Genomic DNA, 22622 nt, shown 5'->3' with positions numbered 1-22622 from the left:
ACGCGGCTCTTCTCGCAGCCGCCGCTCCGCACAGTGACACAGGCGCATGACGTCATGACGCCTGTGTCACTGATTAGAACGGAGCGACGCAGCTGCCGGAAAGGCGCTGCGTCGCTCCGCATATAAATCGCGCCTGTCTCTTAAAGAGACAGGCGCGATTTATTTAACTGGTGGGCGATTCGGGCGTTAATGGACGCCCGAATCGCCCACTTTAGAGCGGCGAATTTCGCCGCCCTTTACAGGGACCCGCATTCTGCCGCCTGAGGCGAGATTTTCATCTCGCCTCATGGCAGATGCGGCCCTGTGCTCATCGAGGGGATGGAAAAGAAAAGAACAGCATGTTGTATGTACATGTAACCAAGATAAAAGTACCTATATCTTTTGTCAACATCCCATGTTTGAATCGGGGGACAGAAGATGTAGATGGAATGAGAAATTAGTAAGTGGGAAATCAATAGTGAAATAGAAATTCATGTCTATTATTTAAACCTTTCGGTATTCTTGTATCTAGGTGAAAGATCCAAAATGCTTCCCTGTTCCGCAATGATTTCTGTCTGTCCCCTCCCCTTTTTCCTTTATATGTCTGTTCTATGGCAAAAGTTTCAAAACTTGAGACATTACCCTGATGTATTTCTACAAAATGTTTGACGGCCCCTGACATGTGTTTACTGTGTGAACTACCCCTTCTAATATTGGTGATGTCTCTGAGGTGTTCCGTTAGACGCTCCTTAAATCTCCTAACAGTACAGCCAATATACATTACAGCACAGATATTGCATCTGATGACATAGACTACATAGTTGCTATTGCAATTTAAATGTCTGTTAATTTCGTGTGTCATGGTGTTGTCTGCATTAGAAAAATTTTTTGTGACTTTGGCAAATTTGCCAAAAAGTGGTACAAGGATGTGTGCCGCATCTATAAAAGCCCTTACTATTCAACCAGGTAGGTTTGCTATTTTGTCCTCTGTGGTCATTAAACAAACTTGGAGAAACATGGTTACCCAATGTCGGGGCCCTACGTGGTACTATTTTGCATCCCCCTTGTAAAATTTGGGCTAATTTCGCATCATCCATAAGAATGGGTAGATTCCGTTCAACAATATTTTTAATTTGAGAAAACTGATTACTATATTGTAGTGTCAAGTATGGAGTGTTATCGTTATTGTCTTTCCTGTGCTGACGTTGTTGACTAGTGCCAAATAAAAGTTCCTCCCGATTTTTAGAATCCACTATGTGTTTTGCTCTAGTGAGTGTCCAGTTTGGATATTTCCTGTGTTTTAATCTTGATATGATCCTTGTTGTTTCTGTGTGGTAGTCTCGATCCATACTGCAGTTCCTGCGGGCCCTGGTCATTTCCCCTATTGGTATGGATTTGATGGTATGTGTTGGATGTGAGCTTTTTGCATGTAGGATCGTATTTCCTGAGGTTGGCTTCCTGTGTGTGCAGGTTTGTACTGACCCTCCCTCATCTATGTTAATACATAAATCAAAAAAGATTATACTGTCTATACCCACTGAATATGTAAACTGTAAGTTGTATGGATTATGATTGAAATATTCCATGAGCACTGGTACGGCAGAAACACCGCCCCCCCCAAATAATGAGGAGATCGTCGATGTATCTGCCGTACCAGTGCACCTGGGCAGAAAAGGGGTTATTCTCAGTATAGATATATCTTTCTTCCCAAAAGGCCATGACCAAATTGGCCAGAGAAGGGGAATACTTGGCTCCCATGGAGACCTCACGGGTTTGGAGGTAATACACATTATTGAAGGAAAAAAAGTTATGTGTCATGAGGTACCAGGTAAGTTCTTTGATAAAAATTTTGAAATTGTCATCATAGGTACTATATTTGTTAAGATGATGATCAAGTGCCTCAATGGCTACTGTATGTGGTATGCTAGTGTACAATGCTGTAACATCGCATCCTATCCAGACAAAATTGCTCGACCATTTCAACCCGTTGATAGCTCTTAAAACATCCCTGGTATCTTGGAGGTATCCTGGTACTCTTCGTACCAGTGGCTGTAACTGTAAATCTAACCATTCGCAGGCTCTCTCATTTAAGGAGCCGATACCGGATACAATGGGACGCATAGGGGGGGGGGGATTTATTTGCTTATGGACTTTAGGTAGGGCGTGTAATATGGGCATGGTGGGATAGGGCACTTCCAGGAATTCCCTCTCTTTTTTGTTTAGGGCCTGTAATGCAACACCCTCCTCCAAGATCTGTACAAATTCCCTAGTGAATGTCCTAGTAGGATCCCCCGTTAATTTCCTATACGACTCCTGGTCCTCCAACAATTTTAAGACTTGAGTTTTATACAAGTCTGAGTCCATAACAACCACGCATCCGCCTTTATCGGCCATCTTAATAGTAAGAGAGGTATCTTGTTTTAATTCCTTTAGGGCGTTTTTTTGTTTGCGTGTGAGATTGGACTTGAGAATGGACTTGTTGTGGGCACAGGAGTCATATAAATTCTTTAGGTCCCTCTCTATGGCTTCCTGATATTTATCCATAGAGGGAGTTCTTGACTGTGCTGGATAAAAACAGGGATTGGATATTTTAAGTTTTTTATTTTGGGATAATGCCATCTCTGTTTCATCCAGCTCTGTCAATGTGATGATGGACATTTGTTCGGAAAAATTAAAACCGGAGAAAATGTTATTATTTCTATGAGCATCATTGGGTTGATGAGCCTCATTTGATTGACTAGAATCTATCTCATTCATATTGTCTGAATTATTTGTCATAAAGTGTCTTTTGACAGTAAGTCCTCTGATGAATTTATTGATATCCTTTATGGTGTTAAATAGATTAAAGTCCCTGGATGGTGAAAAGCTGAGACCTAATGCTAATAAATCCTTCTGATCTTCCGATAGTGGTTTAGAGGAAATGTTCAAGACATCTACTTTGTTTTCGGATTCGTCACTTGTTGGCTGCGAAGCGTCCACTGTGGGGGGGGGGATATGTGCGTTTTTCCTTTTCTCCGTCCCCGTCTCGTCCGTTTTTTGAGTTTTTTTTCGGTTTGTTGAAATAGGCTGACTGTGAGGTGGAAGGTTGTATGCGACTTTCTACGTCCGATTGTTCATCATTGTAATCCGAGCTATCCATTTCTGAAGACATGAAATTAACTCTTTGTTCACCTCTATGCTGTTTGTTGTGCTTCTTTTTATTTTTCCTAAGAATAGATCTGGGAGTTGTTCTGAAATAATCTCTTCTCCCCCACTCGTAGACTTGATCATGTAAGTAGTCGTAACAATCCCTTTGATATTTTTCCCTTTTAGTTGTCATTATTTCCTCTTCCAGTTTATCAATTTTAGCTTGAATTTTGTTATTGAGATCAGTCATGACATCTGGTGTGGTTCTTGACAAAATAGTAGTCTTCAGGTTTTCTATTTGAGCTTGTATGTCCTTAATTTTTATTTCCTCTTGTTCAATGATAAGTTTCATGAGTTCGATCGAGCAGTTAGAAAGAATAGAGTTCCATTTGTAGACAAATTCTGTTGAGTATACATATGTAGGTATTTTTCTGATCCTTAGACCTGATCCTTAGGTATTTTATATACAGCCCCCTCATGGTTATTTTATATACAGCCCCCTCAAGGTTATTTTATATACAGCCCCCTCATGGTTATTTTATATACAGCTCCTCATGGTTATATTATATACAGCCCCCTCATGGTTATTTTATATACAGCCCCCTCATGGTTATTTCATATACAGCCCCCTCATGGTTATATTATATACAGCCCCCTCATGGTTATATTATATACAGCCCCCTCATGGTTATATTATATACAGCCCCCTCATGGGTATTTTATATACAGCCCCTCATGGTTATATTATATACAGCCCCCTCATGGTTATTTTATATACAGCCCCCTCATGGTTATATTATATACAGCCCCCTCATGGTTATATTATATACAGCCCCCTCATGGTTATATTATATACAGCCCCCTCATGGTTATATTATATACAGCCCCCTCATGGGTATTTTATATACAGCCCCTCATGGTTATATTATATACAGCCCCCTCATGGTTATTTTATATACAGCCCCCTCATGGGTATTTTATATACAGCCCCCTCATGGTTATTTTATATACAGCCCCCTCATGGTTATTTTATATACAGCTCCTCATGGTTATATTATATACAGCCCCCTCATGGTTATTTTATATACAGCCCCCTCATGGTTATATTATATACAGCCCCCTCATGGTTATATTATATACAGCCCCTCATGGGTATTTTATATACAGCCCCTCATGGTTATATTATATACAGCCCCTCATGGGTATTTTATATACAGCCCCTCATGGTTATATTATATACAGCCCCTCATGGGTATTTTATATACAGCCCCTCATGGTTATATTATATACAGCCCCCTCATGGTTATATTATATACAGCCCCCTCATAGTTATATTATATACAGCCCCCTCATGGTTATATTATATACAGCCCCCTCATGGGTATTTTATATACAGCCCCTCATGGTTATTTTATATACACCCCTCATGGTTATATTATATACAGCCCTTCATGGTTATTTTATATACAGCCCCTCATGGTTATATTATATACAGCCCCCTCATGGGTATTTTATATACAGCTCCTCATGGTTATATTATATACAGTCCCCCTCATGGTTATTTTATATACAGCCCCCTCATGGTTATATTATATACAGCCTTCTCGTGGTTATTTTATATACAGCCCCTCATGGTTATATTATATACAGCCGCCTCATGGTTATATTATATACAGACCCTCATGGGTATTTTATATACAGCCCCCTCATGGTTATATTATATACAGCCCCCTCATGGTTATTTTATATACAGCCCCCTCATGGTTATATTATATACAGCCCCCTCATGGTTATATTATATACAGCCCCCTCATGGGTATTTTATATACAGCTCCTCATGGTTATATTATATACAGCCCCTCATGGTTATTTTATATACAGCCCCTCATGGTTATATTATATACAGCCCCTCATGGTTATTTTATATACAGCCCCTCATGGTTATATTATATACAGCCCTTCATGGTTATTTTATATACAGCCCCTCATGGTTATATTATATACAGCCCCCTCATGTTTATTTTATATACAGCCTCCCCATGGGTATTTTATATACAGCCCCTCATGGTTATATTATATACAGCCCCTCATGGTTATTTTATATACAGCCTCCTCATGGGTATTTTATATACAGCCCCCTCATGGTTATATTATATACAGCCCCTCATGGATATTTTATATACAGCCCCCCTCATGGTTATTTTATATACAGCCCCCTCATGGTTATTTTATATACAGCCCCCTCATGGTTATTTTATATACAGCCCCTCATGGTTATATTATATACAGCCCCCTCATGGTTATTTTATATACAGCCCCTCATGGTTATATTATATACAGCCCCCTCATGGTTATTTTATATACAGCCCCTCATGGTAATTTTATATACAGCCCCCTCATGGTTATTTTATATACAGCCCCTCATGGTTATATTATATGCAGCCCCCTCATGGTTATTTTATATACAGCCCCCTCATGGTTATATTATATACAGCCCCTCATGGCTATTTTATATACAGCCCCCCTCATGGTTATTTTATATACAGCCCCCTCATGATTATTTTATATACAGCCCCCTCATGGTTATTTATATACAGCCCCTCATGGTTATATTATATACAGCCCCCTCATGGTTATTTTATATACAGCCCCTCATGGTTATATTATATACAGCCCCCTCATGGGTATTTTATATACAGCCCCTCATGGTAATTTTATATACAGCCCCTCATGGTAATTTTATATACAGCCCCCTCATGGTTATTTTATATACAGCCCCTCATGGTTATATTATATGCAGCCCCCTCATGGTTATTTTATATACAGTCCCTCATGGTTATTTTATATACAGCCCCCTCGTGGTTATTTTATATACAGCCCCTCATGGATATTTTATATACAGCCCCCCTCATTGGTATTTTATATACAGCCCCCTCATGGTTATTTTATATACAGCTCTACATGGTTAAATTATATACAGCCTCCTCATGGTTATATTATATACAGCCCCCTCATGGTTATATTATATACAGCCCCCTCATGGTTATTTTATATACAGCCCCTTCATGGTTTTTATATATACAGCTCCTCATGGTTATATTATATACAGCCCCTCATAGGTATTTTATATACAGCCCGCTCATGGTTATTTTATATACAGCCCCCTCATGGGTATTTTATATACAGCCCCTCATGGTTATTTTATATACAGCACCTCATGGTATTTTTATATACAGCCCCCTCATGGTTATTTTATATACAGCCCCTCATAGTTATTTTATATACAGCCCCCTCATGGTTATTTTATATACAGCCCCTCATAGTTATTTTATATACAGCCCCCTCATGGTTATTTTATATACAGCCCCCCTCATGGGTATTTTATATACAACCCCCTCATGGTTATATTATATACAGCCCCTCATGGTTATTTTACAAACAGCCCCCTCATGGTTATATTATATACAGCCCCCTCATGGTTATTTTATATACAGCCCCTCATGGTTATATTATATACAGCCCCTCATGGGTATTTTATATACAGCCCCTCATGGTTATTTTATATACAGCCCCCTCATGGATATTTTATATACAGCCCCCCTCATGGTTATTTTATATATAGCCCCTCATGGTTATTTTATATACAGCCCCTCATGGTTATTTTATATACAGCCCCCTCATGGATATTTTATATACAGCCCCCCTCATGGTTATTTTATATATAGCTCCTCATGGTCATATTATATATTGCCCCTCATGGATATTTTATATATAGCCCCTCATGGTTATTTTATATACAGCCCCTCATGGTTATATTATATACAGCCCCTCATGGGTATTTTATATACAGCCCCTCATGGATATTTTATATACAGCCCCCTTCATGGTTATTTTATATACAGCCCCTCATGGTTATATTATATACAGCCCCTCATGGTTATTTTATATACAGCCTCCTCATGGGTATTTTATATACAGCCCCTCATGGATATTTTATTTACAGCCCCCCTAATGGTTATTTTATATACAGCCCCCCTCATGGTTATTTTATATACAGCCCCCTCATGGTTATATTATATACAGCCGCCTCATGGTTATATTATATACAGACCCTCATGGGTATTTTATATACAGCCCCTCATGGTTATATTATATACAGCCCCCCTCATGGTTATTTTATATACAGCCCCCTCATAGTTATTTTATATACAGCCCCTCATGGTTATATTATATACAGACCCTCATGGGTATTTTATATACAGCCCCTCATGGATATTTTATATACAGCACCCCTCATGGTTATTTTATATACAGCCCCTCATGGTTATATAATATACAGCCCCTCATGGGTATTTTATATACAAACCCCCTCGTGGTTATTTTATATACAGCCCCTTCATGGTTATATTATATACAGCCCCTCATGGGTATTTTATATACAGCCCCTCGTGCATATTTTATATACAGACCCTATCGTGGTGATTTTATATACAGCCCCTCATGGTTATATTATATACAGCCCCTCATGGTTATTTTATATACAGCCTCCTCATGGGTATTTTATATACAGCCCCTCATGGATATTTTATATACAGCCCCCCTCATGGTTATTTCATATACAGCCCCCTCATGGTTATTTTATATACAGCCCCTCATGGTTATATTATATACAGCCCCTCATGGGTATTTTATATACAGCCCCTCATGGTTATATTATATACAGCCCCTTCATGGTTATTTTATATACAGCCCCCTCAAGGTTATTTTATATACAGCCCCTCATGGTTATTTTATATACAGCCCCCTCATGGTTATTTTATATACAGCCCCTCATGGTTATTTTATATACAGCCCCTCATGGTTATTTTATATACAGCCCCCTCATGGGTATTTTATATACAGCCCCCTCATGGTTATTTTATATACAGCCCTTCATGGTTATTTTATATACAGCCCCCTCATGGTTATTTTATATACAGCCCCTCATGGTTATTTTATATACAGCCCCTCATGGTTATTTTATATACAGCCACCTCATGGGTATTTTATATACAGCCCCCTCATGGTTATTTTATATACAGCCCTTCATGGTTATTTTATATACAGCCCCCTCATGGTTATTTTATATACAGCCCCCTCATGGATATATTATATACAGCCCCTCATGGGTATTTTATATACAGGCCCTCATGGTTATATTATATACTACCCCCTCATGGTTATTTTATATACAGCCCCCTCATGGTTATATTATATACAGCCCCTCATGGGTATTTTATATACAGCCCCTCATGGTGATATTATATACAGCCCCCTCATGTTTATTTTATATACAGCCCCTCATGGGTATTTTATATACAGCCCCTCATGGTTATATTATATACAGCCCCCTCATGGTTATTTTATATACAGCCCCTCATGGTTATATTATATACAGCCCGCTCATGGTTATTTTATATACAGCCCCCTCATGGTTATTTTATATACAGCCCTTCATGGTTATTTTATATACAGCCCCCTCATGGTTATTTTATATACAGCCCCTCATGGTTATATAATATACAGCCCCTCATGGGTATTTTATATACAAACCCCCTCGTGGTTATTTTATATACAGCCCCTTCATGGTTATATTATATACAGCCCCTCATGGGTATTTTATATACAGCCCCTCGTGCATATTTTATATACAGACCCTATCGTGGTGATTTTATATACAGCCCCTCATGGTTATATTATATACAGCCCCTCATGGTTATTTTATATACAGCCTCCTCATGGGTATTTTATATACAGCCCCTCATGGATATTTTATATACAGCCCCCTCATGGTTATTTTATATACAGCCCCTCATGGTTATTTTATATACAGCCCCCTCATGGTTATTTTATATACAGCCCCTCATGGTTATTTTATATACAGCCCCTCATGGTTATTTTATATACAGCCCCCTCATGGGTGTTTTATATACAGCCCCCTCATGGTTATTTTATATACAGCCCTTCATGGTTATTTTATATACAGCCCCCTCATGGTTATTTTATATACAGCCCCTCATGGTTATTTTATATACAGCCCCTCATGGTTATTTTATATACAGCCACCTCATGGGTATTTTATATACAGCCCCCTCATGGTTATTTTATATACAGCCCTTCATGGTTATTTTATATACAGCCCCCTCATGGTTATTTTATATACAGCCCCCTCATGGATATATTATATACAGCCCCTCATGGGTATTTTATATACAGGCCCTCATGGTTATATTATATACAACCCCCTCATGGTTATTTTATATACAGCCCCCTCATGGTTATATTATATACAGCCCCTCATGGGTATTTTATATACAGCCCCTCATGGTGATATTATATACAGCCCCCTCATGTTTATTTTATATACAGCCCCTCATGGGTATTTTATATACAGCCCCTCATGGTTATATTATATACAGCCCCCTCATGGTTATTTTATATACAGCCCCCTCATGGTTATATTATATACAGCCCCTCATGGGTATTTTATATACAGCCCCTCATGGTTATATTATATACAGCCCCTCATGCTTATTTTATATACAGCCCCTCATGGGTATTTTATATACAGCCCCTCATGGTTATATTATATACAGCCCCCTCATGGTTATTTTATATACAGCCCCTCATGGTTATATTATATACAGCCCGCTCATTGGTATTTTATATACAGCCCCCTCATGGTTATTTTATATACAGCCCTTCATGGTTATTTTATATACAGCCCCCTCATGGTTATTTTATATACAGCCCCCTCATGGATATATTATATACAGCCCCCTCATGGTTATTTTATACACAGCCCCCTCATGGTTATATTATATACAGCCCCTCATGGTTATTTTATATACAGCCCCCTCATGGTTATATTATATACAGCCCCTCATGGGTATTTTATATACAGCCCCTCATGGTTATATTATATACAGCCCCTCATGGTTATTTTATATACAGCCCCTCATGGGTATTTTATATAAAGCCCCTCATGGTTATATTATATACAGCCCCTCATGGGTATTTTATATACAGCCCCTCATGGGTATTTTATATACAGCCCCCTCATGGTTATATTATATACAGCCCCTCATGGTTATTTTATATACAGCCCCTCATGGGTATTTTATATACAGCCCCTCATGGGAATTTTATATACAGCCCCTCATGGTTATATTATATACAGCCCCTCATGGTTATTTTATATATAGCCCCTCATGGTTATATTATATACAGCCCCCTCATGGTTATTTTATATACAGCCCCTCATGGTTATTTTATATACAGCCCCTCATGTTTATTTTATATACAGCCCCTCATGGGTATTTTATATTCAGACCCTCATGGGTATTTTATATACAGCCCCTCATGGATATTTTAAATACAGCCCCTCATGGTTATTTTATATACAGCCCCCTTATGGTTATTTTATATACAGCCCCTCATGGTTATTTTGTATACAGCCCCCCTCATGGTTATTTTATATACATCCCCTCATGGTTATTTTATATACAGCCTCCTCATGGGTATTTTATATACAGCCGCATCATGGTTATATTATATACAGCCCCTCATGGATATTTTATATACAGCCCCCCTCATGGTTATTTTATATACAGCCCCCTCATGGTTATTTTATATACAGTCCCTCATGGTTATTTTATATACAGCCCCCTCATGGTTATTTTATATACAGCCCCTCATGGATATTTTATATACAGCCCCCCTCATGGGTATTTTATATACAGCCCCTCATGGTTATATTATATACAGCCCCCTCATGGTTATTTTATATACAGTCCCTCATGGTTATTTTATATACAGCCCCCTCATGGTTATTTTATATACAGCCCCTCATGGATATTTTATATACAGCCCCCCTCATGGGTATTTTATATACAGCCCCCCTCATGGGTATTTTATATACAGCCCCCCTCATGGGTATTTTATATACAGCCCCCCTCATGGGTATTTTATATACAGCCCCCTCATGGTTATTTTAAATACAGCTCTACATGGTTAAATTATATACAGTCTCCTCATGGTTATATTATATACAGCCCCCTCATGGTTATTTCATATACAGCCCCCTCATGGTTATATTATATACAGCCCCCTCATGGTTATTTTATATACAGCCCCTTCAAGGTTATTATATATACAGCTCCTCATGGTTATATTATATACAGCCCCTCATGGTTATATTATATACAGCCCCTCATGGTTATATTATATACAGCCCCTCATGGGTATTTTACATACAGCCCGCTCATGGTTATTTTATATACAGCCCCTCATGGTTATTTTATATACAGCCCCTCATGGTTATTTTATATACAGAACCTCATGGTAATTTTATATACAGCCCCCTCATGGTTATTTTATATACAGCCCCTCATGGTTATATTATATACAGCCCTCTCATGATTATTTTATATACAGTCCCTCATGGTTATTTTATATACAGCCCCCTCATGGTTATTTTATATACAGCCCCTCATAGTTATTTTATATACAGACCCCTCATGGTTATTTTATATACAGCCCCTCATGGTTATTTTACATACAGCCCCCTCATGGTTATATTATATACAGCCCCTCATGGTTATTTTACATACAGCCCCCTCATGGGTATTTTATATACAGCCCCTCATGGTTATTTTATATACAGCCCCCTCATGGTTATTTTATATACAGCCCCCTCATGGTTATTTTATATACAGCCCCCTCATGGTTATTTTATATACAGCCCCTCATGGTTATATTATATACAGCCCCCTCATGATTATTTTATATACAGTCCCTCATGATTATTTTATATACAGTCCCCTCATGGTTTTTTTATATACAGCCCCTCATGGATATTTTATATACAGCCCCCTCATGGTTATTTTATATACAGCTCCCTCATGGGTATTTTATATACAGCCCCCTCATGGTTATATTATATACAGCCCCCTCATGGTTTTTTTATATACAGCCCCTCATGGTTATATTATATACAGCCCCCTCATGATTATTTTATATACAGTCCCTCATGGTTATTTTATATACAGCCCCCTCATGGTTATTTTATATACAGCCCCTCATGGATATTTTATATACAGCCCCACTCATGGTTATTTTATATACAGCCCCTCATGGTTATATTATATACAGCCCCCTCATGGTTATTTTATATACAGCCCCTCATGGATATTTTATATACAGCCCCCCTCATGGTTATTTTATATACAGCCCCACATGGTTATATTATATACAGCCCCCTCATGATTATTTTATATACAGTCCCTCATGGTTATTTTATATACAGCCCCCTCATGGTTATATTACATACAGCCCCCTCATGGGTATTTTAAATACAGCCCCTCATGGTTATTTTATATACAGCCCCCTCATGGATATTTTATGTACAGCCCCCTCATGGTTATATTATATACAGCCCCTCATGGTTATTTTATATACAGCACCTCATGGGTATTTTAAATACAGCCCCTCATCGTTATTTTATATACAGCCCCCTCATGGTTATTTTATATACAGCCCCCTCATGGTTATTTTATATACAGCCCCCTCATGGTTATATTATATACAGCCCCTCATGGGTATTTTATATACAAACCCCCTCGTGGTTATTTTATATACAGCCCCCTCATGGGTATTTTATATACAGCACCTCATGGGTATTTTATATACAGCCCCTCATCGTTATTTTATATACAGCCCCCTCATGGATATTTTATATACAGCCCCTCATGGATATTTTATATACAGACCCTCTCATGGTGATTTTATATACAGCCCCTCATGGTTATATTATATACAGCCTCTCATAGTTATTTTATATACAGCCCCTCATGGTTATTTTATATACAGCCTCCTCATGGGTATTTTATATACAGCCCCTCATGGATATTTTATATACAGCCCCCCTCATGGTTATTTTATATACAGCCCCTCATAATTATATTATATACAGCCCCCTCATGATTATTTTATATACAGTCCCACAAAGTTATTTTATACACAGCCCCCTCATGGTTATTTTATATACAGCCCCTCATGGTTATTTTACATACAGCCCCCTCATGGGTATTTTATATACAGCCCCCTCATAGTTATATTATATACAGCCCCTCATGGTAATTTTATATACAGCCCCTCATGGTTATTTTATATACAGCCCCTCTTGGTCATATTATATATAGCCCCTCATGGATATTTTATATATAGCCCCCTCATGGTTATATTATATACAGCCCCTCATGGTTATTTTATATACAGCCCCTCATGGTTATTTTATATACAGCCCCTCATGGATATTTTATGTACAGCCCCTCATGGTTATATTATATACAGCCCCTCATGGTTATTTTATATACAGCCCCTCATAGTTATATTATATACAGCCCCCTCATGGTTATTTTATATACAGCCCCTCATGGTTATTTTATATACAGCCCTCCCCATGGGTATTTTATATACATCTCCCTCATGGTTATATTATATACAGCCCCTCATGGATATTTTATATACAGCCCCCTCATGGTTATATTATATACAGCCCCCTCATGGTTATTTTATATACATCTCCCTCATGGTTATGTTATATACAGCCCCTCATGGGTTATTTTATTTACAGCCCCCTCATGGTTATTTTATATACAGCCCCATCATGGTTATTTTATATACAGCCCCCCATGGTTATTTTATATACAGCCCCCTCATGGTTATTTTATATACAGCCTCTCATGGTTATTTTATATACAGCCCCTCATGGTTATTTTATATACAGCCGCCCTCATGGGTATTTTATATACAGCCCCTCATGGTTACTTTATATACAGCCCCCTCATGATTATTTTATATACAGCCCCTCATGGTTATTTTATATACAGCCCCCTCATGGTTATTTTATATACAGCCCCACTTAAAAATAGCTGCACTTAGAAAAAGACGCACTGGGTAAGACCACCATGTGGGCCATAAAAAGAGAAAACACACACAATAAATATTTAGAAATCAGCATTAATACTTTTAAAATAAAAAAAAAATCCCTCTTTACACAATAATATACATTGCCAAAGTCGCCCCGTTGGCCCTAGACTATACATATTATATATCATGGTCATTTTGGGTTAATTCGAAAATTTAAAATCATTTTGACAATTGGGTGGGCAGTTGTCATTTGTTACTTTAATGGGAGTCAATTGGTTAAATCAAATCCCCAAACTAACTATATTTTCATAGATTGTCTCTCTCCATGCCTGTAAACTTAAAAATTCAGTTTGGAAAGCTGTATGCAAATGACCTGGGGTGAGTCCAATCAGCGTCTTGTCCGGAAGCTGCGTCCAGCATATTTGTGAGTTTCCTGCACAGCCACGCCTCCCAGTGCTTGATTGACAGTCCATATGATGATCCAAAATGCAGAGCTCTCTGTAGTCCCTCTCCACCAGTTGCATGTAAGAGGAGTAGAGATCCAGCTGCAGTGTGAGGGAAGTACATGATATAATCCTGTGTGAGGGGGAGGAGATGTCAGGTACTCTGTGTAACTGCTGCCTTGTGTCTCCTACAGGCAGCAGATAAAGCAAAATAACTACTAATGCTTTACTTTACATTACACCAGAAATGAGCAGGTGGAAGGAGATAGGAGGACAGGGAAGTCTCCTCCTGGCCTAACGTCCTCCCTTCGGTACAGATGCTCATTTGCATAATTAAGAAAAGGGAACAGACAGTACAAGGATCTCTCCAAAGATCTTTTTATACCTCGGCCTGTGACCAGGACAAGGGGGCATCCTCTACGCCTAGAGGAGAGGCGATTCTACCATCAACATAGACAAAGGTTCTGTACTGTAAGAGCAGTGAGACTATGGAACTCTCTGCCGCAGGAGGTTGTTATGGCCGACTCTATGTACATGTTCAGGAGAGGCCTGGATGCCTTTCTGGAGAGCAAAAATATCACGGTTTATGGGGATAAAACATTTGTTTGATTCTTGCTAAGGGAATCCTTGCGAGCTGCTCCAAAGGGTAGTGATGTCAGAATAAGTGACAGAGCTGTCAGGTTGCCCTTAACTATGGAGAAAAAAAAAAAATCACTTATGGAGTAAAAAAAAAAAAAGGCATGAGTGCAGGATCTGACTACATATAGAGAAAGTTTGTAGTCTGTTACCATGGAAACACTTAGGTCTGTACAAAACAAGACGATACAAGCTAGTTACTTTAGAACAAGCTCCTTTCTTTATTTGAGGGGTTTTGAAAAATTTAAAAGAGGGTTCAGGAATGGAAGAACACGGTTGCTTTCTCCCGGAAACATTACCCAACCTGTCTACATGTATTGTATTGCAGCTCGGCTCCACTCACTTCAACAAGACTGAGCTGTAATACAAGACACCAGTTATGGACAGGCGCCGTTCTGTTTCTGGAAGAAACCAGCCAGATCTTAATAATCCTTCGAAAACCATAAATAGTCATATTCTGATGAATTTTGAAGATTGTAACTAATTCCATCTCCTTACAGATTAGAGGCGGCCATGGCTTCCATCACGTACAAGCATCTTTGCATATTCGTCTTCCTCGCTTTGCTGTTCCTCTTATCGTACATGTGGAGCCACCAGAACATCACCACAGAAGTGTCAACGCATCTTCAAAAGTTGGTTTGTAATGAGAAACAAGGTCAAAACACAAGCAACACGTCCACCCCACAGAAAGAGGTCGAGGAGATTGTTGTCCTCATTTGGAAATGGCCTTGGGGTTATGAATCCCCATTAGATAAGTGCCCAGAATATGGAATATTGGGGTGTAAGTTGACATCAGACAGGCGTCTGTATAATGTTTCTGATGCCGTCATAATTCACCATGCAGATATTATGTATGACAAAAAAACTTTACCCCAAGCTCCAAGACCTCATTTTCAACGTTGGATCTGGTGGAATTTGGAGCCACCACGGATTATCCAGAACCTGGAGATGTTAGATAACTTATTTAACATGACCATGACCTTCCGAATAGATTCTGATATATTTTCTCCATACGGCTGGATGGAACCATTAAAGCAGAGGCTTGAGAACTTCACCATTCCACCAAAATCCAAACTGGTCGGTTGGGTGGTCAGTAAGTGGTACCCTGGAGCCCCCCGCGTTGCTTATTATGAGGAGTTCAAAAAACACATCCCTATTGATGTCTATGGAGCGAAACATAAGAAACTAAGCTGGGATGATTTCCATGCCACCATATCACAATATAAGTTCTACTTGGCCTTCGAGAATTCAATCTACAAGGATTATATCACCGAGAAGTTATGGTCCAATGCTTTTGGCACATGGACGGTTCCAGTTGTGTTGGGAACATCTCGGGAGAACTATGAACGTTTTCTACCTGGAGACGCCTTCATTCATGTAAATGATTTTCCAAGTCCCAAGGAACTTGCTGCTTATCTTCTAGAGTTGGACAAGGACGATGAGAAGTATAGGAAGTATTTCAACTGGAGACATCAGTACCGTGTCCTTCTAAATAAAGGTCCTACATATGACTACTGCAAAATATGTAAAGTAATCAGAGAAAATCCTGTTTATAAGGTCATTCACAGTTTGGACAGTTGGTTTCTGAAAGACGTGTAGCTTGTGTCTGCCATTTTTTTCCCCCTAATTAAAGCAATTTTCTATTTTTTTGATAAACCTGGTGTAATTCTGTTTTTTAAACATGTTCTTCTCCAATTGTTGCAAAAGACAACCCCAAGCCTTACTTGACTGTAGGTGGGATTACAGTTTCACTAGGTGGAGACCATTGATTTGGCAGAACAAGCATGGTTTTCATGTAGATCTTTCTTTGTAGGACCAGGACAAGGTTTGGTGATCGGTGAAGGTGGCCACCTAGGATGCAATTAGGAAAGGATATTTATAACATGAAAATTACTGGATAAATCAGGTCCAAAAACCACCAGAAAGACCGATTCCTATCCAAGAAGATAACTTGTTGAACCTTAGAGTCTCGAGTTTGAGGAGGTTGATGGTTGTGGAACCATGAAATAATCATCTAGACACAACCACACAAGTCATAATCTGGCCTTCCCAATGGATGATCCAATAGTAAATAGTAAATTAACACAACTTGATACATTGAAACAACAAAACATGAGTATTACATGAGGACATTATAAAAACTAATGCTACATAGATACAGCATCGGAACCAAGCTACTCCATAGAAACTACTGGAATCAAGCTTACACAGAGATATATAATGAAAAACCAAGATTACTACATAGATATGGCACCAGAACCAAACAAACTATAGAGATACATTACTATTACCACATATATATGCGATATACATAGTAGTAGAAGCTCACTTCACATTATACAGCATCCAAAAAGATCAGGTTACCACTTACCTCCGCAGAACCTGGGAGAGGCTTGCTGCTACAAAACTAAGCCTAGAGCAATGAAACACGCAGCCCCCACTGCTGACCATGTCTCCTGCTGCTGGGTTTGTGTTGGGAACTGGAGATGAGACTCTCCGTGACAATGTGGGGCATATCGGGACAATCTCCCAACCTCGCGGGACAGCGGTGAATAACAGGGACTGTCCAGTCCAATCCTGGGCGGTTGGGAGCTTTGTATTCACAATAATCACACACATACTGTATGTGTCTCGCACACTTCTTAAATACCTGTGCAAGCAGTTTGCACTAGAAATAATGTGCAAAGTCCGACAGAAAACTGGCGCATGGAGCTTAGTAAATGGGACCCTGTGTGTCGCCACTAGTGATGAGTGGATTGATCAAAATTTGATAAATCATAATTTGGGTTGGGATGAATTTTAAAACCTTGTTCAGGTCCAAGTTGATGGGACCAGAGACATCCGCGTATACTGCTAGTACCAATTGCGAGTGTTAACTGTTTAAATGCCGCCAACCACAGAGGAAGGGGGGGGATAGTTTCATAGATACATTCACTGTGACTGTGATAATCTTCTTATATTTATTATTCATGGCCTCTTTTCTTCTAAAATCAACTTTTATATTTATGCTAATGAGTCGGAAGGGCTCTGGGCGGCATTATGAGAACCCCTCCCTGCTATAGCCTCATATGCTGTTAAACTTTGCTGAAGCATCTCCCCCTACCAATGTGTGGGATTTCATCAGGCAGTGGGAGGGGGAAGTGCTGAGGGAGGGGAGACAGTGTAACAGCCTGTGGAGCTACATCAAAGAGAGGTTGCGGTAACGACCCCCAGCTTTGGCTCTGGCAATATATTCAGGTCAGGCTGAACTTGAACACCGAACCAAGTATTGGATCCGCTTGTCTCTATTGATGAATTCTGAGAAGGCGAAGAATCATTGACAGTAAAAGAAATAAAGTCAGGCTCTAAAAGTGGGAAAGTAGAATTGGTAAAATTAAATATTGAAGAAAATCCTAAGAAGACCAAGTAGAGGATGTTTCCCTCACTATGGGTAGTAGAATCACAGAGTTGTGGAAGACCTGGAGAGGAAGTTAGAGATAAGAGCTGAGAGGAAGGAGGGAAGGAAGTTGTGGCTGTTAATTGGGATATTAAAGCTAAGAGTCAAAGTAGTAGAGGAACTGTTGGGATGAGCCAGGATGATGATATGCTACAGCCACACAAAAGGAGAGTGGGGGCGGTGAGGACCTCAAAAGATGGAAGGTGAGAGAGGGTACAGGAGGAATGACCTGGAAATTGCATTGTGGAGACTTGCCTATTGTCAGGTCTGGAGCAGTGAGAAAAGAATAAGCTGCCATAGGACAAAGCAGCGGGGGAGGCAGTGTCCTCCTGCTGGATCTATGTTTCAGTGATGGGCAGCAGATCAAAGGACTTAAAAAGAAAAAGGTAACAAACAGATTCGAATTTATTTCACAAAGAGCGGGCGATCCAGACGGCACAAAAGAACATAGTGATATTTTATCTTGGTTACCGTATATACTCGTTTATAAGCCGAGTTTTTCAGCACAAAAAATGTGGCTTATACACGAGTCAATAAAGAAAATAAACTTACATACTTACATACCTCCGTCCGGTGGCCCCGATGCTCAGCGCGGCTCCCGATGTCGGCAAGGCTATTTTTCTGTCTTCCCCGCGACTCCTCGTCTTTCTTCGGTATTCTGTAACAGCCGGTAGAGACGCAGCCATGTTATCTTCCGGCTGGCAGAGCGCATGGTCACGTCTCTGCCGGCTGTTACAGAGGAAAGAAGAGGAGCATCATGGAGAAGACAGAAAATGAGCCATGCCGACATTGGAACTTCTCGAAGGTATGTAAGTTTATTTTTTTAAGTGATGGGTGGGCTGGCTGTATACTACAGGGGGCTGGCTGGCTGTATACTACAGGGGGCTGGCTGGCTGTATACTACAGGGGGCTGGCTGGCTGTATACTACAGGGGGCTGGCTGGCTGTATACTACAGGGGGCTGGCTGGCTGTATACTACAGGGGGCAGGCTGGCTGAATACTGCAGTGGGCAGAGTGGCAGTATACTGCAGTGGGCAGGCTGGCTGTATACTACAGGGGGCTAACTGTCTGTATACTAAACAGGGCTGGCTATATACTGGGGGGCTGGCTGTATACTGCAGGGGGCTGGCTGGCTATATTCTAAACAGGGCTGGCTGAATTCTACAGGGGGGTGGCTATGTACTAAAGGGGTCTGGGAGGCTATATACTACAGGGGCTGGCAGGATTTATACTAAAGGGGGCTAGCTGTATACTACTGGGAGCTGGAGGTCTTTATACTGGGTGGCTGCTGGCTGCTGGCTGCTGGCTATATACTGGGGGGGCTTTAACCAATACATTTCCTACCCTCGGCTTATACTCGAGTCAATAGGTTTTCCCAGATTGTGGTGGTAAAATTCGGGGGCCTTGGCTTATACTCGAGTATGCATAAAGAATTATGTGTGTGAGATGTGTACAAATCTGAGTGAAGACATGAAGCATTGATGTGGACAGCTGGTACAGGTGGAATAGATCTACGCATGGAAAATAACACAGAAAACATAAGAAAGGAAACAGAAAAAATTTTAGACAAATATAATTGTTGGTTTTTCTTTGTCTTCTTACCTTTTCCCCACCTGCAGGGTCTAAATACTTTTGAGAATACTATAATTTTTCAGAATTTACAATGAATAAACGAGCAATTTCTGAATAATTTCAAAATTGTCTGAACATACCAAGGTTGTCACTTACTTGTAAATAACATTCTTTCTATACGGATCCCTTTATGTTGTAAGTGGTGAGATATGTGCCCATAGGCAAGAATTATGTAGGAGTAAACATTGATTGTGCCACGTTTTACACTAATATCCATGTTATTGATCACGCTGCTCCTCCTGCTCTATAATATACTTCCTGCAGATACACAATGGGGGACATTAATCATAGTGGGTCTCAGGTTCGTCTATTTTTGCACCTGGTTTGTGATTTATGATGGATCTAGTTCTGCCTTAGTAAATGCGTTTTGGAATTGTCGCATATCCCAATCATTTGCGCCAAATTTTGCGTAAATTTGTCTCTAATTTTTACCCTACAAAGTAAATCTCATTTGAGACAAATAATGGAATGAGATCCAAAATAGGTGACAGAAGGTTCAGGGCTTCATCTCTGCACATAAAGTCTCAGCTTGTACAATGTCCGGAACACATTGGGGGTCATTTACTAAGGGTCCGAATCGCGTTTTTGCGTCGGGTTACCCGAATTTTACCGTTTTGCGCCGAATTCCGACAAGTTTTTTGCCGCACGCGATCGGATTGTGGCTCATCGGCACCGGCATGCAAGCGACGGAAATCGTGGGTGTGGCCATCGGAAAACCGTCTGATAATATTCTCCGATCTGTACAATAAGACAATAATCACTCCCAGAGATGATCCCATAGACAATGATGAAGTCGTTACTGGAGGAATGTTACATTTTAAAACTGCTCCGAAGTATTTTCCATGTTGCATAGAGGGAATTTTTCATGTAGCGAAAACCTTTGTTTTTAGTAATGAAAAGTGACGTTTTTTGGAAGTGCAGGTAGCTGCATTTTTGTGCCTTTTTTGCGATTTTTAGGCGTAAATTGATGATAGATCCCGTGCAAACATCTGTATAGGAGGCTCTCACTATGTCAGATAAGGCGCAGGGACTCAAAACCACTAAGTGCCGGACTTTGCTGTGCGCCAGAAAATGCCGACAAACTCCACATAAATGTGTCGGATGATGGGGAAAATATAGGCCACGCCTACTTGCGGCAAAAAACAACTGTTCTTGCTGGCGCCATCTCATTATAAACGATCCGCAACAAATATGCACCAAAAAAACGTGAGTTCCCGACGCTTTTATGGTGCAGATCATATCCATGGATCCCATTCTTAAATGGAGAGTCTAATAGTTAAGACATAGGTAGGTTGTCTCCGACAGTGTCCCAAGGGGACCAAATTTTGAGGAACTTGTCCGTACTTTCACGCAGCGAGGCAGTCATATGTTCTAGTGTTCGTATATGCCTGATGTGGGAGTAGAGATCTAGCATAGAGGGCGGTGTAGGACGTCTCCAGTGCAGTGAGATCAGGGTCTTTGCAGCACACAAAATATGGAGGAGCAGTTTTGTCTGCAATTTACCTATCTCAGGGGGAGGAAGCTCCAACAAAAACACGATTGGGTCCCTACTCAAACTTATCTCCAGTACCCTTTCTATTACTAATCGGACCCTCTCCCAAAATGATTGAATAGCCCTGCATTCCAAAAAGACGTGGTATAAGGTGGCCCCTGGAGCATTCCACCTCCAGCAGATATCTGGGATGTTTGGATCCATTCTGTGTAAAGCGCCGGGGTATGATACCAGTGCATCAAAATTTTATACTGGTTTTCTTTGTATATAGTGGATAAAGAGCCTTTCGGGGCCTTATCCCATATCTTTTTCCAATCCAATATCGAAAGTGCCCTGCCCAGCCAGTCCTCCCATTTAGTCATGTGCGCATGTTTCCCAGAATCCGGATATGTCTGGGCCATGAGCAAGACATATAAATCTGAGATAAGCCCTCTAGACGCCGAACCCCTAAGACAAATCCGCTCGAATTCTGTAAGGTCTGGTATTATTAGTGCTGCCAGGGGCTCAATGCATAAAACATATAATAAAGGGGATAGAGGACAGCCTTGACGAGTGCCATTATTAACTGTCAGGGAATTCGAATGGGCGTGCGGCAATCTAATTTGTGCTGTAGGAAAAGAATAGAGGTTGGACAGGGCGTTCAGAAACGGTCCGCGGAAACCAATGTGGGTTAATGTCCGGAACATATAATGCCAATTTAAACGGTCAAATGCTTTTTCAGCATCAAGACTCAGCACCAAGGCTTCTGATTTGGTTTTCTGCACCAGATCTATCAGATCAATGGTGCGGCGAGTGTTATCGCCTGCCTGTCTATACCGGACAAACTCCACTTGGTCCTTATTTATCAGGTGCGGGAGCCATTCACTTAATCTGTTAGCCAGAAGTTTAGTAAAGATCTTAAGATCTG

The 22622-nt window shown here is 40.1% G+C and overlaps 1 protein-coding gene across 1 annotated transcript in view; it reads left to right on the top strand.

Annotated features, from left to right (window-relative positions):
* The window catches only part of LOC140076679 (3-galactosyl-N-acetylglucosaminide 4-alpha-L-fucosyltransferase FUT3-like), a 31356-nt gene extending 14528 nt beyond the window's left edge, over positions 1-16828 (top strand). Inside the window, exon 2 of the mRNA XM_072123321.1 lies at positions 15656-16828. Coding sequence (XP_071979422.1) covers positions 15669-16754 — 1086 coding nt within the window. The 5' untranslated portion in view covers positions 15656-15668 and the 3' untranslated portion in view covers positions 16755-16828. The remainder of the gene's footprint in view (positions 1-15655) is intronic.
* Positions 16829-22622: the final 5794 nt, after the last annotated feature.

The sequence above is a fragment of the Engystomops pustulosus genome, chromosome 9, assembly GCF_040894005.1.
Source record: "Engystomops pustulosus chromosome 9, aEngPut4.maternal, whole genome shotgun sequence".
NCBI lineage: Eukaryota > Metazoa > Chordata > Amphibia > Anura > Leptodactylidae > Engystomops > Engystomops pustulosus.
Note: the sequence above shows the minus strand (reverse complement) of the source record. Positions and strands in the feature narration are given on the sequence as shown.